Below are 21736 nucleotides of genomic sequence, written 5' to 3'. Positions count from 1 at the left end.
GGGGGGGGTGCTACATGTCTTTTATATGTCTTCCATTTTATGTAGAATTGTTTGTGTCTACCTATGCTGATAAGTTAGCATGTCCACAATTAAGCTACAAGGCCATTCTGGCCACAGGATCTGAGTGTACAGCCAATTGCTCTGTAAATATTTCTTCTCAATCATTTTTTAATGTACGTTTTAGTCACAATAAAAGGTAATTTTGTAATGATATAGCTGCTCTCTATAGCTATTAGATTCTTCGCAGTGGAGTTTGCCTCCTAGGCTGGGACTAGCTACACCTAATGGGAAAGAGGTTAAAGGTCATAGTAGGTGTGGTCTGTGATCAAAATGTAAAATAGTGATCAAAAGAGGGGAGATTGTAAAGGAAATTGTAGATTCTGTATAAAACTGTATCTTATTTTGTATGCTTTGCCTAGGTATTGTACACTGAGCTCATTGTGCACACAGTACTAATAATGTTCTCATTAGATGTTTGTATCCTACGAGTCCTTATTAGAAATTAGCCTGCCTATGTAACGCCCTTTGTTGCCATAAACGCACAACTGTAAAATGAATGTGATACCTACATAGTCATGTGTATAAAAGACTTTAAATTGTGCCAAATAGAACAGTTATTTGGAAAGATGCTGAGTGTATCTTTTTCTGTCTGTTCCCTACTGCAGTAGGTATTATTAATTTGAAACATTTAATCAATCTGAGAATAGGAGTTGCCTATCTATAAAATATCAGTATTAATTTCTGGAACAGTCAGTTCAAAATTGAATGCATCTCTTCAGACACTTTTCTGCTTGGGTCACTAAGTTACTGATTGTGTCCCTGTGCACACAATATATCAGTACAGTTATGGTTGTATCTCTGTAGACACATTACTGGTTGTGTCAGTCAATACTGATTGTGGTTTTGCATATACGCTTGTGTTTATTCCTCCTGTTATTTGGGCAATTCTATTTTACAGAGATGACACATTTCCAAAACTAGCATTAGGATGATTGTCGAGATTTTATTTCTGTGCAGAATCCAGCAGCAGGCACCTCTGTCACCATACAATCTTCTCTTTATGTTGTTACCTTTATAGCATGCCAGGGGTGGGGATGGAAGCAGCTAAAGAGAGGTTTGAGTTCTGTGTGGGCTACCAGCGGGTTTCAGCTCTGCAAATATACTTTACATACAAGAGTGGAAGTTTGCCCTACAGGTTTGGTAAGTCTCTAAGGCTGCATTCATGCATGCTTATTTCCTAAATGCATGACAAAATACACAGAATTGCACGTTTTGCTGTGTCTCGGAAATGTGTTGCAAACGTGCTGCACATGCAGGTTGCTCTTGTGATGCCAATAATTGTTAATGACAACACAAATACAGTTAACAGTTGCGTGTTTGTTGTACAGCATAGTGAAAAAAACACACTATGCTCCATGACCAAAAAGGTTCTGGAGCTACTATGGGGCACTTGTCACACATGCAACGCAATTAATGCACAAAAAATGCCCCAAAAAAACAAGCGGGAATGTGCTTTTCTATTTCCTGCTGCGGACATTAATGATGGGGTACTATACCTCCCACTGATATCAATGATGGGGCACTATTCCTCCCATTGATACCAATGATGGGGCACTACTCCTTCCACCAATTCCAATGATGGAGCACTATTCCTCCCACTGATAACAATGATGGAACACTATTCCTCCCACTGATACCAATGATGGAAGGTTATTCCTCCCACTGATATCAATGATGGAGCACAATTCCTCCCTCTGATACCAATGATGGGACGCTATTTCCTCTGCTAACACCAATGATGGGACACTATTTCTCCCACTAATACCAAAGATGGAACACTATTCCTCCCACTGATACCAATAATGGGGCACTATTCCTCCCACTGATACCAATGATTGGGCACTATTCATCCCATTGATACCAATAATGCGGCACTATTCCTCCCACTGATACCAATGATCGGGCACTATTTTTTCTCCTACTGGCCACCAACCCTGAAGAAATGTTTATTTTCACTTATGATGGGCTTGGGACATTTGCTACCCCCACTGGACCCAATCCAGCCCCCCTAAAGTTTGAAGGACAGTAAATTGGCCCTTTGCTTGAAAAGTTTGGAGACCCCTGCTTTAGTCCATGGCCTTTGTGGTCTAATGAGAAATCTGGCTGTGTATACAGTACCTGCAGCATAATTTTCATGTTTATATAGCTCTCTAATGCACTTGTGTAGCAAAAGGACACTCCTTTTTGTCTTTAGTTCTTATAGTCTATACCAAACTTCTCAGAGAATTATGTACATCAATTATATAATCTACTGTATGTTTAAAAGATAATGTTAGGATCTCTTGCCTCTTACCAAATCTTACTGATTCAGTTCCACAATTGGGCAAAGTAAGCACAATTTTAATCACTTTGCTAATTCTTGGACATTAATTTGGCAGATCGTCTATTACTTCTGGATTTTTAGGCAGTTTGACAGATAATTCCTTCAAACAAGGAAAGTCGTAAATGCCATGGATCAGCAAGTCTAAAACATATTTAAGATTAAAAAAAGAAAGGGACATTCTGATATCCTGATCTGTGATATGCTGTGTCTGAGGAACACAGCCTTCACAGGGTCACGCCACTGCACGGCCCCAGGTCACCTGCCCATGCCATCACTTAGGGAACATTTAGCCCCTTGTGATAGCAATAAAGCTAAATGAAAAAAAAAATTAGAAAAAATTAAATTGTAATAAAGTAAACGTATTTTAAATAAAATGTAAAAACACCCTAACACCCCATGCATACTCATGAATACAAAGACATCTTACATTGCAAAATTGCAACTGCCACTATTTATTCTCCAGGGCTTCTGCTTTCATATGTAATATATAATGGGCGTTCTAAGGAATTGTATAGCAAAATATGCTGATTTTTCCCAAATGGTTAAAACAAAGCATGTTTATATGTTCACAGCCTAGATGAAACCAAAAGGAGGAAGAAATGAGAAGAAAATATGTATGTTGGAATGTTGCTTGTGCTTCTGTTCCCAGAAACAAATTGAACTGCTACCAGTTCTGTAACAGATATTGTATATTGTAACAGATATTGAGGTCATCTCTCTTTGGAACTGGGACGTCAGTGCAATATCAGTGAAAAGAAAAGTGGCTGCGTTCAATAAAATACAAGAAAGAGGCCAGGCCAAATTTTATATTTTTTCTTTCCTAGCACGAATAGTTTGCAACCTGTACCCCATACACATCACACCAGGGAGAACCAGTGCCACAGGACCCTTGGCCACTACTGCACCCATACATTTCACTGGCCACTACTGCACCCCCACACTACTCCACTGACCACCAATGTAACAGTGCACTTCTCCACTGATTTCCATACATGTAGCAGTGGGGATGTTTTACTAAACCTGGAGAGTGCAAAATCTGGTGCTGCTGTGCATAGTAACCAAACAGCTTCCAGGTTTAATTGCCAAAGCTTAAGTGAACAAGCTAAAGTTAAAAGCTGATTGGCTACCATGCCCAGCTGCACCAGATTGTGAGTGCACCAGTCTTAGTAAATTTCCCCAGTGCACCATGTGCCACAAACTGCTACACTATGAACACTGTGCCATACATTACATACTCCAGGCTGCTTAACTCTGTACCCTGTATTGTATATTCATACCAATTGGATTTGTTTTCAGGAATTTGCTATTTCATCAGGTTCAGCAAACAGTCTTTCTGTTTCTCAAAAGGTTTTGTAAAGTTGCCCTTTAACACAATGTAGCCCAGAGGTAACTACTAACCTTAGTAATTTGCACAAATCCAGAATATTGCTGCACTCCTTGACATCTTCATTGGAGCATTAAAATTACATCACAGGTATGACAGGAACATTTAAAAGATGACATGTTTCGCTCTAAATTCAGCGGTTAATCTAGCACAAAACACATCATCTTTTTAATGTTCCTGTCATACCTGTGATGTCATTTTAATGCTCCAATGAAGATGCCAAGGAGTGCAGCAATATTCCGGATTTCTGCATGTTACTGCATCTCACAGACGAGCTGTACAGTACCCTGGGTTCCAGTTCACAACATATGACAGTCGGTCACTCACCTAGAACGGCATTATTTTGGCTTAACTACTTACCTTAAGTCACGCTCTCCTACAAAGGCCCAGCTACAGGAATTGGTGAGGCAGTGAAGTGTATGCTTAGTAGGTGCAGGACCCGATTTATAAGCAAAGGCTGCGTGGTGCTAGACAGGGGTGCACAATGAATATGCCTAGAGCAGGCCTGAAAGTAAGTGGTTGCCGTTGCAGGTTACTCTGAGAGGTGGATGTAAAGGACCACTTCACCAAAAGTGAAATCAGCCTTTACAGGACCAAAGCTTCATAGGTAGAAGATGGGTCATACCTGGGTCATGTGACCACCATATTAAGTTGATGTTAAAGGTATATGATGACCATAATATTCAAAAATACAAGGATTAGATGCACAGCAGGGATGGGGTAATTGAATTGCTTGATTATTAGCTGGCATCTTATTAATCTGCTTTATCCACTTGCCTACTGGACACTTTCACCCCCTTCCTGCCCAGGCCAATTTTGAGCTTTCAGTGCCATTGCACTTTGAATGACAATTGAGTAGTTATGCAACACTATACCCATATAACATTTTTGTCATTTTTTTTCGCACAAATAGAGCTTTCTTTTGGTGGTAATTAATCACCACTGGGTGTTTTAATTTTTGCTACACAAACAAAAAAAGACTGAAAATTTTGAAAAAAATAATGTTTTTCTTAGTTTTTATTACAAAATTTTGCAAACATGTAATTTTTCTACTTCACTGATGTGAGATGATGAGGCAGCACTGATGGACACTGATGAGGCAGCACTGGTAGACATTGATGAGGAGGCAAAGATGAGGCTGTACTGGTATGCAACACTGATAGGCACCAATGATGAGAACTGCAGGGCAGAACTGATGGGCACCAACAGGCAGCACTGAAGGGCACTGATAGGTAGCACTGATGGGCACTGATTGGCAGCACTGCTGGGTACTGACTGGCATCACTGCTGGGCACTGATTGGCATTGAAGGGCACTGTTGGTGCTGCAATGATAATCAGAGCACTGTGACAGTGTGAAGGAAAGTACTGCCAATAACCAGCAAGTGTGTTTACATCATGATCAGCTGTGATTGGACACAGGTGATCATGTGGTAAACGATCACTGTGATTGGCCCATTACTGTAACATGTGATCAGCTTTATGCGAAGGACACAGAGAGTGGCAGGTGTACATCACAGCGGGCATGCGAGGGGCGTGGTTCTGGGAGGATGTCATATGATGCCCTCTCAGAACTGGACGACCACGCTGTAGCCGCCATTCAGCTATAGCTCAGTCAACAAGTGGTTAAAGTGTATGTAAACCCTAACAATGAGCTTCCCTTATTTGCGCCTTTTTTTGCCTTATTTAAATATACCCTTGTAAACATATTGTTATAGCTGATCAATAAGAGCCCAGTTCACCTCACAGAACAACCCGCCCCACACCATATGGTGATGAGAGGGGTATGTGTTTATAGCCCTAACACAATTTATTTCCTTGGGTGACAATGCTCATATCCCATATATATAGTACAGTGCCATTGCTAATTTGTCCCTTTTAAAATGGCACCAAAATTATGTTTATGTTACAAAGCATGGCACGGGTATTTGCAAATGAATAAGTGCTCTTGCGCACAGGCTGCCTGAGCCTGTTAAAGCAGTACCAAACCCTTACTATAAACTTGTACCTATAAGTAAACGTATAATAAATCTTACCTGTAGGTACCATCATGAATACCTTCTAAACTTGCACAGGTCACCAGTGCACTGTTGTGAGGGGGGGACTCTGAAGTGAATGGGGGGCACTGGTGTGATGGGGGACTCTGAAGTGAATGTGGGGCACTGGTGTGATGGGGGACTCTGAAGTGATGAGGAGACTCTGAAATAATGGAGGGACTATAATGTAAATATAATATTAATGGAGGACTCTGATATAACCCATATTCTGTAAGCATAATCTGTTAATGACACATCCCCTGGAATGCATCATCACACAGTCTAGTCTCACAGTAAAATACTGCATAGAATGGTGTTCATATATCTAAATGCCATTTGTAGCAAGTAAAAATAAATACTGTATAAAAATCCAAAAAGCAGATTGTATGGAGCACAAAGACTAAAGAATGAATATATACTAAAATTGATTTAGAGGATAAATAAACCAAATGTTATAGAAATAAGTGGTCTGATACATTTGTTGATAAATGATTTTTCAAGAGGAAAGTGCACCAGTTCAAATTTTTTTTTTTAATCAAACAAGTTTATTAATGAGCTGCACAATACAAAGTATATGTATGCAAAGATGAGTTAAGGAAGCGCTCACATAGCACTCTGACATCATTACATACAATGCAGGACCAGCAGCCAAGGATACTTCTGTAAGCAGGGATTAGTACCCCTTGTAGTGAGGTCCCTCCCCTGGGTGAGAATGGTGGGTGGAGTTGCTCAGCCCTATATATTCTAAATCAGGAAGAGCCTGGGGCAGAAGATGATAGGAAAGGGCTACCCCGGTATACCAAGATGTAAGCCTGTAGCCTGAGGCCCACAAGAGTCTATTGGAGAACCCCAATTTGAGGAACTTATAGTGAGCAGGATGGAAGAGTTGATCGGCTATCTTTTTCTATTGAGAATCTGCACTGCGGCAAGTTCCTGATATTGGATCTAAAGTAATAGAGCTTGAGGTTGTGTTGTACAAAACTGTTATGATGCTTTTGACATAGTAAAATTGTTAAAAGACTGAATGTGTGGATTTATTTCTGGAGGTAGGAATCAGGTCAGGAGAATTTGAGTAATCTAAGATGGTGGAATCTCTCCCAATTACAGGTGTGTGCATATTCTAGTTCATGGGCATTAAGAAGATGAGAGAGCCAGCGTGGTTATTACTGACAGTGAATCAGGACTGCCAACATGCCCAAAACCAAGAGCCAGAGGGAGGGGGAGAGCATTGGCCTCTGGGGAGAAAGGTATAATTTAAGTATAGTTGCTTTTTTGTTCCCTCTAGATGAAATGAGCATTTAACCTTTGCATTGCGGAGGGAACACACATTTTACTACACATTACAGCAATGCAGGTTTGCACTGCTGTTTTCATATAACTTCAGGATCTCCTCATCATTTTTACATGCCATTGCCAAGGAAGGTAACCTCTGATAATTAATGTTTTCATAACATTCTTGGTTTAAATTGTCCATATCTGTAAAGGGTTTACTTTGTATGTCTTTAAGCATTTTAAGATGTCTACATATTTCATATTCTACTTTTCAACGATGGGTGAAAATGGCAAAAACCACTGCCATGCAATGTTTAAACTTTTAGCTTGAGGGTGACTCTTTTTCATTGTGTTAAACATATTTAAGTCATCTTTATCAAGCAGCCAGCCAAACATTTGTATGGTCACCAGGCGTGGTAGTCTAGACACGAATCGCACAAATGAAGTGACAGTGGTAGCGTGGGACTTGATCTGCTGCGTGTACATGCGACTTATATTTAGGTGATTGAGCTCCGGCATGTGATCTGATCTCTCAAAATATGTTCTCCACCCAGATTCAGTGATGTTAGTGTTGACTTGGAGATCAAGTTGTTGAAGCTTTTTCAGATAGCCGTTTCTTGTAGCATCAGCTATGAAGATAATAATATATTCATAGAAAAAATGTTAACACTAAGAACCTATAAAGATTTAAAGGTATTCTTATCTTACAAAATAACTGTTCTTGACATTAATTTCCTAAAATCTTTTGAAAAGGTCATACATGCATGACCTATCTTCAGAGCACTCACTGCCTTCAGAGCACTCAATAGTGCAGAAATATTATCCTATATACAGCCATTTTTGTGTGGTTTCACTGCTTGCTAAGGCTTTCAAATCAGTCATACAGTATATAGGACATTATTAGCCTTATTCAGTTCCACGTTTTCAAGCTGAAAGTGGTTGTGAACCCTTACATATACCCAGTGACGTGACTGGCCCCAAGTGATACACAGAGATGAAACAAATCCTCCTACATAAGTTGTACCTATTTATTTGTAGTCTTCTTTTCTTTACATCCATTCAAAGTACTGAATTTATAAAGCTTGTCAAAGTTCCAAAAAAGGGGGCAGAGAACTGAAATTGCAGTTCTCAGTGAGGAAAGTTCTGAGAGCTGATTGGAGGGAAGAGACACACCCCCTTCCACACAACTCACATGAACAGAGCTGAGGCTGTCTCTCCACTGGAGGTCCCTCCCCTGTCACCATTTTTCTCTTGGTGTCAGGAGAACTAGTCAGAAGTGATTCACGCTGATAGCAGAGGAATGAAGTAGCAGGCAGAAGTGACTTTGTTTATATTTGATGGCTGAGGTTTACAACCATTTTAATGTGAACCTGCTCCTGCCTGCACAACGCACTGCTATTTTTCAGGAGAAATACCAGAAAAATGTACATTTGTAGGGTACTGCTTTGACACAGTTAACACTTCTAAATATTCCCTATTACATAGGAAATCTTTACTTTTTGACTTATTGTCCATTTTAAGTGCAATAAACCAACCATTCAAAATCTATCTTGTTTTGATTTCAGCTGAGTAAATACTGATTGATTGCTCTGGGTTACTACTTTTAAGAACCAGAACAAGAATTTTGCTTAATACTGTATATCAGGGCTTGAAAAAGCTGCTCGCCCGCTTGCCAAATGAGAGGGGAAATCCTTGTGTGGCGAGCACAGATGGAACGGCTCCACCTGCGCTCCAAGCCTCATTGTGAAGCCGAGTTCCGATTTCCAACTTCCGGCTTCTTCTTCGGCACCGCCATTACACTGGCAGCACCGCTGAGGGGCAGGTGTGGGAGATGTCCACTCTCCTCCGCTGAGAGGAGACACCCACTCTCCACCACCACGGGGGGACGCAAGGAGAGGTCCGCTCTCCCCCACCGGGGGAGACACGAGACATAATATTATGTCTCTTTTATATATATTATATATAATTATATATAAAAGAGACATAATAATATACCTAATATCTAATTATAAAGAAGGATATAAAAGAAACATAATATTAAATATTTATCTAATTATATATAAAAAGAGACATAATATCATACCTAATATACAATTATATACAAGGATATCAAAGAAATATAATATTATATATAATTCTGTAAACTAAACTTACATCTTTTAAAAGAGACTTTAGTTACTAATGCAGGAGATAAACAAAAAAATACAAAATGTTTACTACAGGTTTAAAGCTGTAAAACTTGATATTTTGATTGCACCCTATTGCTATTAAGCTATTGCGGTTATGTTTAAATTGACATAAAGCTATGTTATAATTGCAGTTTTTTATATTTTGGACTCTTTATTCTAAAGAAAAATGTAATTTCATAAGCTTTAAGGGGGCATGGTTGGGGACAGGGCTGGGGGACAGGCTGGGGGTGGGGTTGGAGGCGAACCTGGGCAAGGTTGGGTGGGGCAACTGGTAGAGAGTAAGGTTTGTGCCTGGCTAGAAGGTTTAGGCTCTAAATTGTAATCCCTGATGTATATACAGTATCTCACAGCTTGTATAACAGTGTAAACTTGCTGTCCCCTCAAAATAACTCAACACACAGCCAATAATGTCTAAACCGCTGGTAACAAAAATGAGTACACCCCTAAGTGAAAATGTCCACATTGGGCCCAAAGTGTCAATATTTTGTGTGGCCACCATTATTTTCCAGCACTGCCTTAACCCTCTTGGGCATGGAGTTCACCAGAGCTTCACAGGTTGCCACTGGAGTCCTCTTCTACATCTCCATGACGACATCATGGAGCTGGTGGATGTTAGAGACCTTGCGCTCCTCCACCTTCCGTTTGAGGATGCACCACAGATGCTCAATAGGGTTTAGGTCTGGAGACATGCTTGGCCAGTCCATCACCTTTATCCTCAGCTTCTTTAGCAAGGCAGTGGTCGTCTTGGAGGTGTGTTTGGGGTCGTTATCATGTTGGAATACTGTTCTGCAGCTCAGTCTCCAAAGGGAGGGGATCATGCTCTGCTTCAGTATGTCACAGTACATGTTGGCATTCATGGTTCCCTCAATGAACTGTAGCTCCTCAGTGCCGGCAGCACTCATACAGCCCCAGACCGTGACACTCCCACCACCATGCTTGACCGTAGGCAAGACACACTTCTCTTTGTACTCCTCACCTGTTTGCCACCACACACGCTTGACACCATCTGAACCAAATAAGTTTATCTTGGTGTCATCAGACCACAGGACATGGTTCCAGTAATCCATGTCCTTAGTCTGCTGGTCTTCAGCAAGCTGTTTGCAGGCTTTCTTGTGCATCATCTTTAGAAGGGGCTTCCTTCTGGGACGACAGCCATGCAGACCAATTTGATGCAGTGTGCGCTGTATGGTGTGAGCACTGACAGGCTGATCCCCCACCCCTTCAACCTCTGCAGCAATGCTGGCAGCACTCATACATCTATTTCCCAAAGACAATCTCTGGATATGATGCTGAGCACGTGCACTCAACTTCTTTGGTTGACTATGGCGAGGCCTGTTCTGAGTTGAACCTGTCCTGTTAAACCGCTGTATGGTCTTGGCCACCATGCTGCAGCTCAGTTTCAGGGTCTTCTTATAGCCTAGGCCATCTTTATGTAGAGCAACAATTCTTTTTTTCATATCCTCAGAGAGTTCTTTGCCATGAGGTGCCATGTTGAACTTCCAGTGACCCATTCACACCTGAGACCTTGTAACACTAATGAGTCACATGACACTGGGGAGGGTAAATGGCTAATTTGGCCCAATTTGGACATTTTCACTTAGGGGTGTACTCACTTTTGTGGCCAGCGGTTTAGACATTAATGGCTGTGTGTTGAGTTATTTTGAGGGGACAGCAAATTTACACTGTTATACAAGCTGTACACTCACTACTTTACATTGTAGCAAAGTGTCATTTCTTCAGTGTTGTCACATGAAAAGATATAATAAAATATTTACAAAAATGTGAGGGGTGGACTCACTTCTGTGGGATACTGTAGGTATTTTAGTTTAAATAATTACAGCTATTTATTTTTCCAAGACATATTATTTGACTACGCCACTAATGTACAGTGAAACACATCATATTGATAAAATTCTGTAACGTTTGTAAATGTTAGCCAATAAATTACAAGATAATTACTGTATTTCGTAGTTTCCACCTTACACCCGATTTAATCAGAAAGTGCGGTGCAGCGCCTTGGAAAAATGATATATCTGCTTCACTAATGGAGGGTTACAAACACACAGAAGAGTCACGTTTTTCCAGAAGATGATTTTAAAAAGTGGCTATAGATTAAACCTCTGGAAAAAAAAAATACTGGGCTTATGAGCTTTATGTCATAATGAGATAGTACGCACAGCATATTAGCACATTATGACACATACGTAGGTGCAGTTAGCTAGTCTGCCACTATTTGGCTCTGTGCCAGAATAGTGTCTGGTCACAGCAGACAGAGTGAACAGGTGCTAGGCCCTTTTAAGTTAGAGCCCTCCTGCAGTGATGTCATGGGTGAGTCAGCGCCCAGTTATAAACCAGGTTGGGAGGAGCCCTAGTGGAGATAGGGCATGGGAACATCCCACACCAACACAGATGCAACCAGCATGTGGAGGACCTGGACAGGGCTGGAGGCTAGGGAGAAGTAGACCTGCACCCAGGGGAGTCGGCTGTAGACTTCCTGACCCTTATGGAAGTGGGGGCCAGTGCAGGTTGCAAAAGGCCTTTTAGGCCAGGACAAGAGTTCCCTGAGTGGGGCTATTCCCCTGGAGGGCCCTAGGAGAGATGTACCTATGAAGGAAGTGCCTACAGAGAACCCAATCCTGTGAGCACTAACAACCCCTAGTGGAAGGAGAGACTGTTAAGAGTGAGATGACTACTTAAATCACTAAATGTGATTGTGTTGTTGACATGTATTGTCAAGAGACTCCAGAATGTTATGTCCATGTGATGTGACTGTTATGCCATTTCCTGAGTACAATCAGAACTGTGCAGCAACCCTATTCATGTTTGGACATTCCTTCCTTGGGATATAAAGGTCAGCATCTGGGAATGTTGTGTGGAGGCCTCTGGCATGGAGTGGAGCACAATATGGCAGAGGGTTTGGCCTCAGCAGGAGGGACAGTGTTCTAGCAAAGGCAGGAGTGGGGCAGGGACTTGTGCGCTTGGTACCATTACTAGGCAGTTGCAAAGCCCCTCTTACAGTGCAGTGTCAGTACTGTCCTCACAGGCACTTCCATCTTCTCCTGGACTTCATTCTGGGTTTGGACTCTTCAGCTGCTTGATTGGCCGAGCCTTGATGATGCCACTCCTGTGCATGCACACAGGAGTCACAGCATCAGGGCTCAGAGCCTTGCCGTAACTACCATAAATGGCTACAAATACATCTTTTTCTCTGCTTGCTTTGCACCTGCTCCTCTGCTTTTACTTTGGTTTACTTTATTTTCCAAGGACTACATATCACATGGTACCTTGTTGCCAGCAAACAGTGACTACTGTACTGACTGCGTCTTCTGAAATTCCTCCTCTCAGCACCTCTGAGTTCAGAGGGCAGGCCCTGTGAAATGTATGACATACTAGTGCATATTCACAGGGCATATTAAATATGTTTTACACAATTCAAGGAAATAAATGTTTGGGATTCTTCACAACACAACAATAACAAACTAGAAATTCAGTGTAAAAAAGAGTATATAATTAAAAAAATTCTAACCATAGATACACTTTAAAGAGACCCTGCCAGGTCTTTTAAAACCAACACACCCCTACAGTAAAAAACAGTGTATACTTACCTCTCCAGTGGCCCATGTCTCCTGCCTACAGCTCTACAGCCACAGAAAGCCTCTTCTAGTTATTCAACATTTCCAGCGGTAGTTGGATACCTGTGTCCCCTGCCATGTGCTGGTTCCTTCCTTTGACCCATACAGTCCTACATTGATGTTAGATGTATTTTAGAGACAGTTGCCAATACAGCAGGATACAGGCATTCAACAGTCCCTGAAATGTTGATGTCAAAAAGGCTTTCCTAGGCTTCAGGCTGGAATGGAGCAGAGGAAGGAGAAATGGGTTATTGGAGGGGTGAGCATACTCTCTCCTGCTACAGAGGTCTGCCATCTTTAATGTTGTAGAAACCTGACAGGGTCTCTTTGAACAAGAAGAAGGATGGCCACAGAGGGCCAATCCTGAAGACACTAACTAGCACATACCCATGAAGTACTCACCTAAAAGTGAAATAGATTCATCATCAAGAATCTCTTTCATGGCGAGAAATTGGAGGTTACTAAGGTTCGGGAACTGTTCAATAATGCATTTAGCAGCATGAGTCATTCCATGGCCCATCGGCAAATACAGCTTTTTCAGATGAATGAGGGAGCCCAATGCTACAGCTATGAGAAAAACCATGGTTTATTACATTGTTTTATATTTACAGTAGTTCTAACCATGCTATCTCAAATACATTTACCCTTGGTCTTATGAGTTAAAGGAAACCTTTGTTGAGAGAGACATGAAGGCTGTGATAGCTTCTCATTGTGCAGATGCTAGTTGCAAGGTTTTCAGGCTGATCCTTTCGTTTCTATACTTTGTAGCATTAACTCCAAACAAGTGTGCATATAAGAACTGACTTTACTCTAACTTTCCTGATATGTAAACTTGTATTGCTCAGTGGGCCAGGACTGTATATGCATAACAGTTAGGCAGCTAGCATTATTAGAAGGAGGGAAAAGGAAGTTCCCATTTCTCTTTGGCAATGCTTACCTTAAGCAGCAATATCACAAAGGGATTGATTTACTAAAACTGGAGAGAGCAAAATCTGGTGCAGCTCTGCATAGTAACCACTCAGATTCCAGGTTTAATTGCCAAAGCTCAATTTAAAAAGCTGACGTTCGCAGCTGATTGGCTACCATGTACAGCTGCACCAGATTTTGCACTCTCCAGTTTTAGTAAATCAACCAAACAGTTGCCAGTCAAATTCCAGTTGCCCTTTTCTAGTGCAAATAGCAAAACCTGATTATGGCTACCCTAACCTCATTTTTTTAGTTTTCAATGGTCTGCAGCTTTTACAATGAAATACAGGTCAAAATGGAAAGTAAAAACTCCCATGAATTTACACCCTAATGAATCTACACGCTCTGTGTAGTTTGCTGTTATTCAACTATATTCAAAAAAGGAATGCTCATCCTGTCTTATAGGCAACATACACTATATTGCCAATATTATTGGGACGCCTGCCTTTACACACAAATGAACTTTAATGGCATCCCAGTCTTGGTCCATAGGGTCCAATATTGAGTTGGCCCACCCTCTGCAGTTATAACAGCTTCAACTCTTCTGGGAAGGCTGTCTTCAAGGTTTAGGAGTGTGTCTATCGGAATATTTGACCATTCTTCCAGAAGCGCATTGTGATGTCGGATGAGAAGGCCTGGCTTGCAGTCTCCACTGTAATTCATTCCAAAGGTGTTCTATCGGGTTGAAGCCAGGACTCTGTGCAGGCCAATCAAGTTCCTCCACCCCAACTCATGTCTTTATGGACCTTACTTTGTGCACTGGTGCACAGTCATGTTGGAACAGGAAGGGGCCATCCCCAAACTGTTTCCACAAAGTTGGGAGGATGAAATTGTCCAAAATGTCTTGGTATACTGACACCTTAAGAGTTCCTGTCATTGGAACTAAGGGGCCAAGCCTAACCGCTGAAAAGCAACCCCACACTATAATCCCCTTTCCACCAAACTTTACACTTGGCACAATGCAGTCAGGCAAACACCATTCTCTTAGCAACCACTAAACCCAGACATGTCCATTGGATTTCCAGACAGAGAAACGCAATTCATAACTCCAGACAACATGTCTCCACTGTTCTAGAGTCCAGTAGCTTTACACCACTGCACCCGACATTTTGCATTGCACTTGGTGATGTAAAGCTTGGATGCAGCTGCTTGGCCATAGAAACCCATTCCAAGAAGCTCTCTATGCACTGCTGTTGTGCTAATCTGAAAGCCACGTGAAGATTTGGTTATTGACTCTGCAGACATTTGGCTACTTCTCCGCTCTTTGATGTTAGAAGGCCTACCAATTTGTGGCTGAGTTGCTGTTGTTCCCAGTTGCTTCCATTTTTTTTTTATAATACCACTAACAGTTGACTGTGGAATATTTAGTAGCAAGGACATTTCATGGATGGACATATTGCACAGGTGGCAACCTATCACGGTACCATGCCTGAATTCACTGAGCTCCTGAGAGTGACCCATTCTTTCACAAATGTTTGTAGAAACAGTTTGCATGCCTAGGTGCTTCATTTTATACACCTGTTGCCATGGAGGTGATTGGAAAACCTGAATCCAATGATTTGGAAGGGTGTCCCAGTACTTTTGGCAACATAGTGTAGTTCACATCACCGTGACTGCACTGATGTTCAGAGATTTAGGTTCAGTAAAGTGTCCTGATAAAGAACTACCAAAGGTAATAATCTTCATATTGGAAGTAACATTAAAATATGTCCATCTCTCTGTGTTTGAATATAGGAAGGGTCACTAAAAAAAACAGCTCTTTCCAAGCACACTATTATGTCAAGACATGGAACAAGCTGTATTTATCATTATGTTAGAACATAAAGCATGTCACTTATGACACCTTGGCAGTGATGTGAGGGTCGGGTATAAGACATTTCCCACAACACAGTGTCTGCTTTACTTCTACGCTGTGTGCTCTGAATATACAGAGTGCTGGATACCAATTACTAATTAATTAAAGTTCCTAATGTTTTGGATACCCCACTGCAGAGTAGGTGGTACCAAAAGTAATGCAAAAGTGGTCATAACTTTTTTTTAGCAAATTACATTAGATTTAAGATGTTGGTATGATAACTCTTCCTCTATAATAACTTTTTTACTTTTTTCATTGCAGATAAATAATGGATTCCAAGCAGAAACAACATGTCGTCACTGAGTTCTTGGAGGAGGGATGAAAGCTGTCCAGAATCCACAGAAGTCTACAGAATGTTTACTGACTGACAAGAGTCACCTATGACAAGACATTGTTCTTGTCAGTGGTATTTTCCCCATAAATATTCTGTAGCTTTCTGTGGATGTTGGACAGCCTGCACCCATCCTTCAGCTACTTGAGCAGGGACACTCAACAGGCATTGTAATAATTATGTTCTGATAGTAGTAATAATAATAATAATAATAACAACAACAACAATACTGTAAACAGTAATGACATTTACCAAGGTTATCAGCAGTGTCTTCTTCTAATATTTTTTGTTTGTCCAAATTTAAGACTTCCAAGGATGTTAAATTCTTCAGTACCTCAGCTGAAAAAACCAGGGACAGTACAGTGTGAACATCATGTTGTCTCAAGGGCTATGCAAAGAACCACACTATGCTGGTTTTGATGTGCTAGGAAATATTGGCTTTAAGCTTTACTGCTTTAAGGTATTCATTATACTGTATTTAAGAACTATATCCAAATTATATCCAGAGACACACTTTGCCTGTTTAGCAATGGCTGCACAGAGAAGAAGATCATTATCACAGGAAGAACCCAAGGTAGTGGTGGTTGGGTATAGAGATCGCATCCTTCTATAAATCTAGGAAAATGCTGTTTGTATAGTTAATGTAACAGGGAGTGATAGGCAGTGAAATATGAGTGTGGAAACCAGTTTAAAAAGAGGCAAAATGGGAACTAGGGAAAAGTGAACGCTGATCATAGTAGGGGTGGAGGGGAGAGAGGAGTGGCATGTGAACATGAATCATTAAAAAAGTCAAGAACGTAAAGTAGAAGCTGGAATAGTAGGAAAGAAAGAGGAAACACAACATGGATGCAGATTGTGAGTTGTTTAAACATAGGGAGAAGTTTATTAGCCACAGAGAAGATCATCACATAATGGGGAAGGAAGAAAACGCAATGGAAGCTGATCTAGGATAGGGGGTATAAGAGGTTCAGCTTGAATTGATCACTGGTCATTGGAAGATGAGTAAAGTTGCTCTAAATGTGGTTGAGGGCCAGGAGGGAAGAGTGGGACTTCATTGTAGATACAGTAGGTCAGAGATGTGGAAGTGTTAGAACTTATGGTTACTAAGGGATCAAGGGGAGAGAGTAGCTGGTCATGTTCTACTGGGAGAAGATGCAGAGAAAGACCCGAAAGGAAATATTGCAATTTCTCTTTTAAAGTGGAACTAAATTATATGTCAAGAACACAAACTGAAAACGATATCAAATTCATTTTTAGTAATTAAAGCAAACTCACCTATCTATCCATGTCTTCATGCTCAATTTAGTTTAAAAATCTTTTTGAAAAACACCCCCTAGCATTTCTAGTTTCAGCCATTTTCAGTAAGGACAGATGATTCATGTAGCATTTACTTTCTGGAATCCATCTGCCCTTAACTCAGGTATGCAGGCAGGAGGGTGTGCTTAGCTAAGAAAGCCTCTCCTCCAGATGAAATAAAACAAAATGCCCATGAAGACTCCTGGGATGTATGACATTTTGGTCTAGGCCAGAAACCAGGAAGCCACTAAAGAAATGTAAAAAAGGTTAAAACAATAAACATAATATCCTTTCCTATCTATTTACTATTTCTAGTAGCATAGGGATTAAAAATAGTTAATGTTATTTTAGAAAATTTAGTTCTGCATTAGGAAACTATGGCTACAGAAGGGTCTTCAAACTTTCTAAACAAGGGGCCAGTTTACTGTATTTCAGACTTTAGGGGGGCTGGACTGTGGCCATTAGGAGTAGAAAAGGTCCCAACGTCAGTGAGAAAAAACAATGCCCCATCTTTGGTGTCAGTGGGAGGAATTATGCCCCATTGTTGTTTTCAGTGGGAGGGATTGTGCCTCATCATTAGTGTCATTGGGAGGAGTCATTGGGTCCCATTTTTGGTGTCAGTTTGAGGAATTTTACCCCATCGTTGATGTCAGTGGGAGTAATTAAGCCATATCATTGGTGTCATTGGGCCCAATTGTTCAAGTCATTGGGAGGAATTGTGCCACATCGTTGGTGTCATTGAGAGGAATTGTGCCCCTTCACTGGTGTTACTGGAGGAGGAAATTGTGCCCCATTGTTGGTATTAGTGGATGAAATTGTGCCCCAAAGGCCGGATAAAAGCAAGCAAAGGACCACATCTGGCCTCAAGGCCACAGTTTGGAGACCACTGTGCTACAGAATGTGTAGGTATGCAGGACTGATCACTCAAGAAATTGTGTCAGAATCCACACAGACACAAAAATAAACCCAGAAAGTTATAATCCTTTTGTTTTAGATTTAACTGTGTATATTTTGTTCACTATGTATTTAAGGCCCAGCTTTTAGTATATATTTTTTTTTGCTTGTTTGTGGTTTGTTTTTTTTACTTTCTATTGATCTATGAATTTATATCATAAACTACTCTAATATTCCTTTGCAGCTACTTCTTAGTGAATGACAAAATAGCTACTGTGACTGGTAAGCTACAATATATTATGTATTTGTTTTTGGGTATAGATACTCTTTAGGAAACTGTGTTCTTGATTATAAAGTAGTAAGTTCTTCCTACTGTATCACATGCTATAGAGAAGGGTGGTACACTGTAAAACTTTGCAGATGTAGATAAGTCACAGAGGATTGCTGGAGGAAGATCTGGAGTAGAATTATACCCAAGGTCTTGATGATCTGTAGACAGTCCCAATAACTGGATTTTACTTAAGAGTGCTATAGTATTTGTTTTTTTAATTATGAAATATAACTATTTTATGCATGAGGCAGGTGTGCTCAGTGTGTTTACCTGTATAGTTCACCAGGGGGCAGAGATACCAGGGATGCAGGGTGCAGAGATACCAGAGATATACAAACCCCAGAAAGGGATTTAACACCTAGCTGCATCCACCTGAAACTAGAATGTAGAATAGACCAGATTTGATCATGCATAACGGCAAATGAGGTTGAAATAATTACCTAGAGAAGACATGTCACTCTGCTGTAGAACTGATCCACACGGATTCAATTCTTTTAGCTTCTTGCAAGTTGTAAGTGAATCTATCAAGTCATTATGTTCCAAGAGATTCTTGAAACTGAAGCACAGAACTTCCAAATCTGCAAAACTACGGATGAACTGGGCTGCAAAACAGGATTAATATATACAGTTAGGGCCAGTTCAATACTATGTTCCCTAGGCCAGCTACTTTGTGCTCCCCCCAACACGCAAAAAAGGACATTTATACTGTTCAACAAAGACATAAGGAAATAATCATACACATAGTGGAATAAACATTTCTTAAATACAGTAGTTGCTGTGACAAGCCCTCTGCATCTTTACCTAAGATAATGCTGATTAAGCATGGGTTCACATATATGCAGTTCGGTACATCGCATGTGATTTGCACAGGAACCGCACTGCATTCCTGTGCAAATCACATGCAATTTGTGTACGGTGTGATTGGAGCCATACATTTTGTATGGCTCTAATCACACTGCACCGGCACTAAAACGGTGGAGAACTCTTTTTTTGGATTTTGCTAGAATCGAATCGCATGGGTATTTACACCTATGCGATCCGATTCTGCACATTGCACCGTGTTTTGCAGACCGATTTTGGGGTGTCATTAACCCCTTGACGCCGACGTAACACAAATATGCGGCCTCAAGGACCTGGGCTTTTTTCCGTGGGGCCGCATATTTGCGTACCTGTCTTTGTGCTGGGAGCGCGCCGCTCGGCGCGCTCCCAGCACCAAGACCGCGGTGTCACTGAGAGCCCCGGGTCTCGTTCTAACGATCGGGACCCGGGACTCCCGATTCCGGGTCACATGATTGCTGTGATAGCCTCTGATTGGCTATCACAGTGATCAATCACTGTGCAGCCCGGCCCCCTTGTTTTCTCTCTCTCTATGAATGGAGAAGAGAGATACATTGTATCTCTCGAACTCCTGACACAGAGAGAGAAAAAAAAGTTTGTAAAAAAAAAAAAAGAAGATAAATAAATATTAAAAAATAAAAGAAAAAATAAAGAAAAATACCTAGATCAAGGTTTGATCTAGTTCAGTACCAGGGTTAGTGTTTGGGTCAAGGTCAGGGTCAAAGGTCAGGGTCAAGGGCAAAGGTCAGGGTCAAAGGTCAGGATTTAAAAAAAAATTGGTATCAGTGTCAGTTAGTGTTAATGTCAATGTCAGTGACAGTGTGTTTTATATAAAAAAAAAAAGACAAAAACAAAATGCGCACTGTTGTTTCTGGACTGTACTACGGGTACAAACAACAAATAACATACACATATATGGTATCGCTGTGATCGTCAAGAACTGGAGAATGTATTTTGAGTTGTTCTTTGGTGGTAGGTTATGGTCGTAACAAGAAACACACAGTTAAATTTAAAAAAATGATTTTTTTTACTATTTTGGCCCAGTTTTCCTTTAATAATAAAAAAAAATTAGGAGCTATCCATGACCATTTACCACCAAATGAAAGCCCAATTTGTCCTGAAAAAAACAAGGTATAATCCACCTGGATGTACAAAGTAGTTGTGACGATATGTACGGTTTTACTAACACGTCAACGTTGCAGAATTGTGCTTAGGCATTTAGATTTGTTTTACCCTTAGGCGTGAAGGGGTTAACATACACACCTGCAGTGGTTCACATGAACGGGGTGTGATTCTGATGCGGTGCGGAATTCACACAGAAAACCACTGCAAATTCCAGACCACATCAGTATGAACCCGGGCTTAAACAAAAGTCAAACTATGGACGGTGGATCAAATCATCTTTTCGGTTGTCTCACTAAGTTACAGATTGTGTCTCACACAGAATCTGGTGCACCTGTTCTATGCATAGTAACCAATAAGCTTTTAGGTTTTATTGGTAAAGCTTAACTGAACAAGCTGAAGCTAATTGGTTACTATGCACAGCTGCACCAGATTCTGTTTGCACCAGTTTTAGTAAATCCCCCCAATATGTCAGTACAGCTATGATTGTGTCTTTGTAGACACATTACTGGTTGTGTGTCACTACTGATTGTGTTTCTGCACATACATTTGTGTTTATTTCTCCTGTTATATGGGCAATTCTATGTTACAGAGATGTCAACTTTCAAAAGCTAGTAATAGAAAGACCCTCATTCACGCACTTATTTTCACTTCTGCACAGAGACTAGGAGCAGCCAACTCTCACCGTGCAACCTTCTCTCCATGCGGTTGTCTTTACATCATGCCAGAGGTGGAGTGGGGATGGGAGCAACTAAGGAGGGGTTTGAGTTCTGTGTGGGCTGCCATCGGGAATGAACACTCCATATATACTGTACTTACAATGGTGGAAATTTACCCTACAGGTTTGGTAAGTCTATAAGTAGTAGGAGCCAACATACGTTAAATCTAAAGTGGCCTGAGCAGATAAGTGCCACCCCTGGAACTCTTGTTGCTCTAGTCCACGTGTCAGACACAAGGCCCACAGGGTCATTTCCTGTGGCCCTCACAACTCTCCTGCAGCTGCAGCACCCTCCTTGTCTCCACCCCACTTTGTCCCAGCAGTTGGCAGTAGCAATGAGAACAGAACTCCGCCTACAGATCCTGTGCCTCTCAGCAATCAGCAGAATCCTGCAGCTGACTCCAGCCCTCCTCTGATCCTCCTCCAGACCCTGTACTTTCCGCTTCCCAGCAGCTGCACAAGGTAAGGAAGGTGGACTGTGATGTAAGGGAG

The 21736-nt window shown here is 41.1% G+C and overlaps 1 protein-coding gene across 1 annotated transcript in view; it reads right to left on the bottom strand.

Moving 5' to 3' along the window:
* Positions 1–6313: 6313 nt before the first annotated feature.
* The window catches only part of LOC149452750 (baculoviral IAP repeat-containing protein 1-like), a 49884-nt gene continuing 34461 nt past the window's right edge, over positions 6314–21736 (bottom strand). The window contains exons 7-10 of the mRNA XM_089689011.1: positions 19008–19169; positions 16299–16385; positions 13297–13461; positions 6314–7702 (exon numbers count right to left, since the gene is read on the bottom strand). Of these exons, the coding sequence (XP_089545137.1) occupies positions 7338–7702; positions 13297–13461; positions 16299–16385; positions 19008–19169 (779 nt within the window). The 3' untranslated portion in view covers positions 6314–7337. The remainder of the gene's footprint in view (positions 7703–13296; positions 13462–16298; positions 16386–19007; positions 19170–21736) is intronic.

This window comes from Staurois parvus, unplaced genomic scaffold (genome assembly GCF_062004578.1).
Source record: "Staurois parvus isolate SC_StPar_1 unplaced genomic scaffold, SC_StPar_1.0 ptg000466l, whole genome shotgun sequence".
In the NCBI taxonomy this organism is placed as follows: Eukaryota; Metazoa; Chordata; class Amphibia; order Anura; family Ranidae; genus Staurois; species Staurois parvus.
Note: the sequence above shows the minus strand (reverse complement) of the source record. Positions and strands in the feature narration are given on the sequence as shown.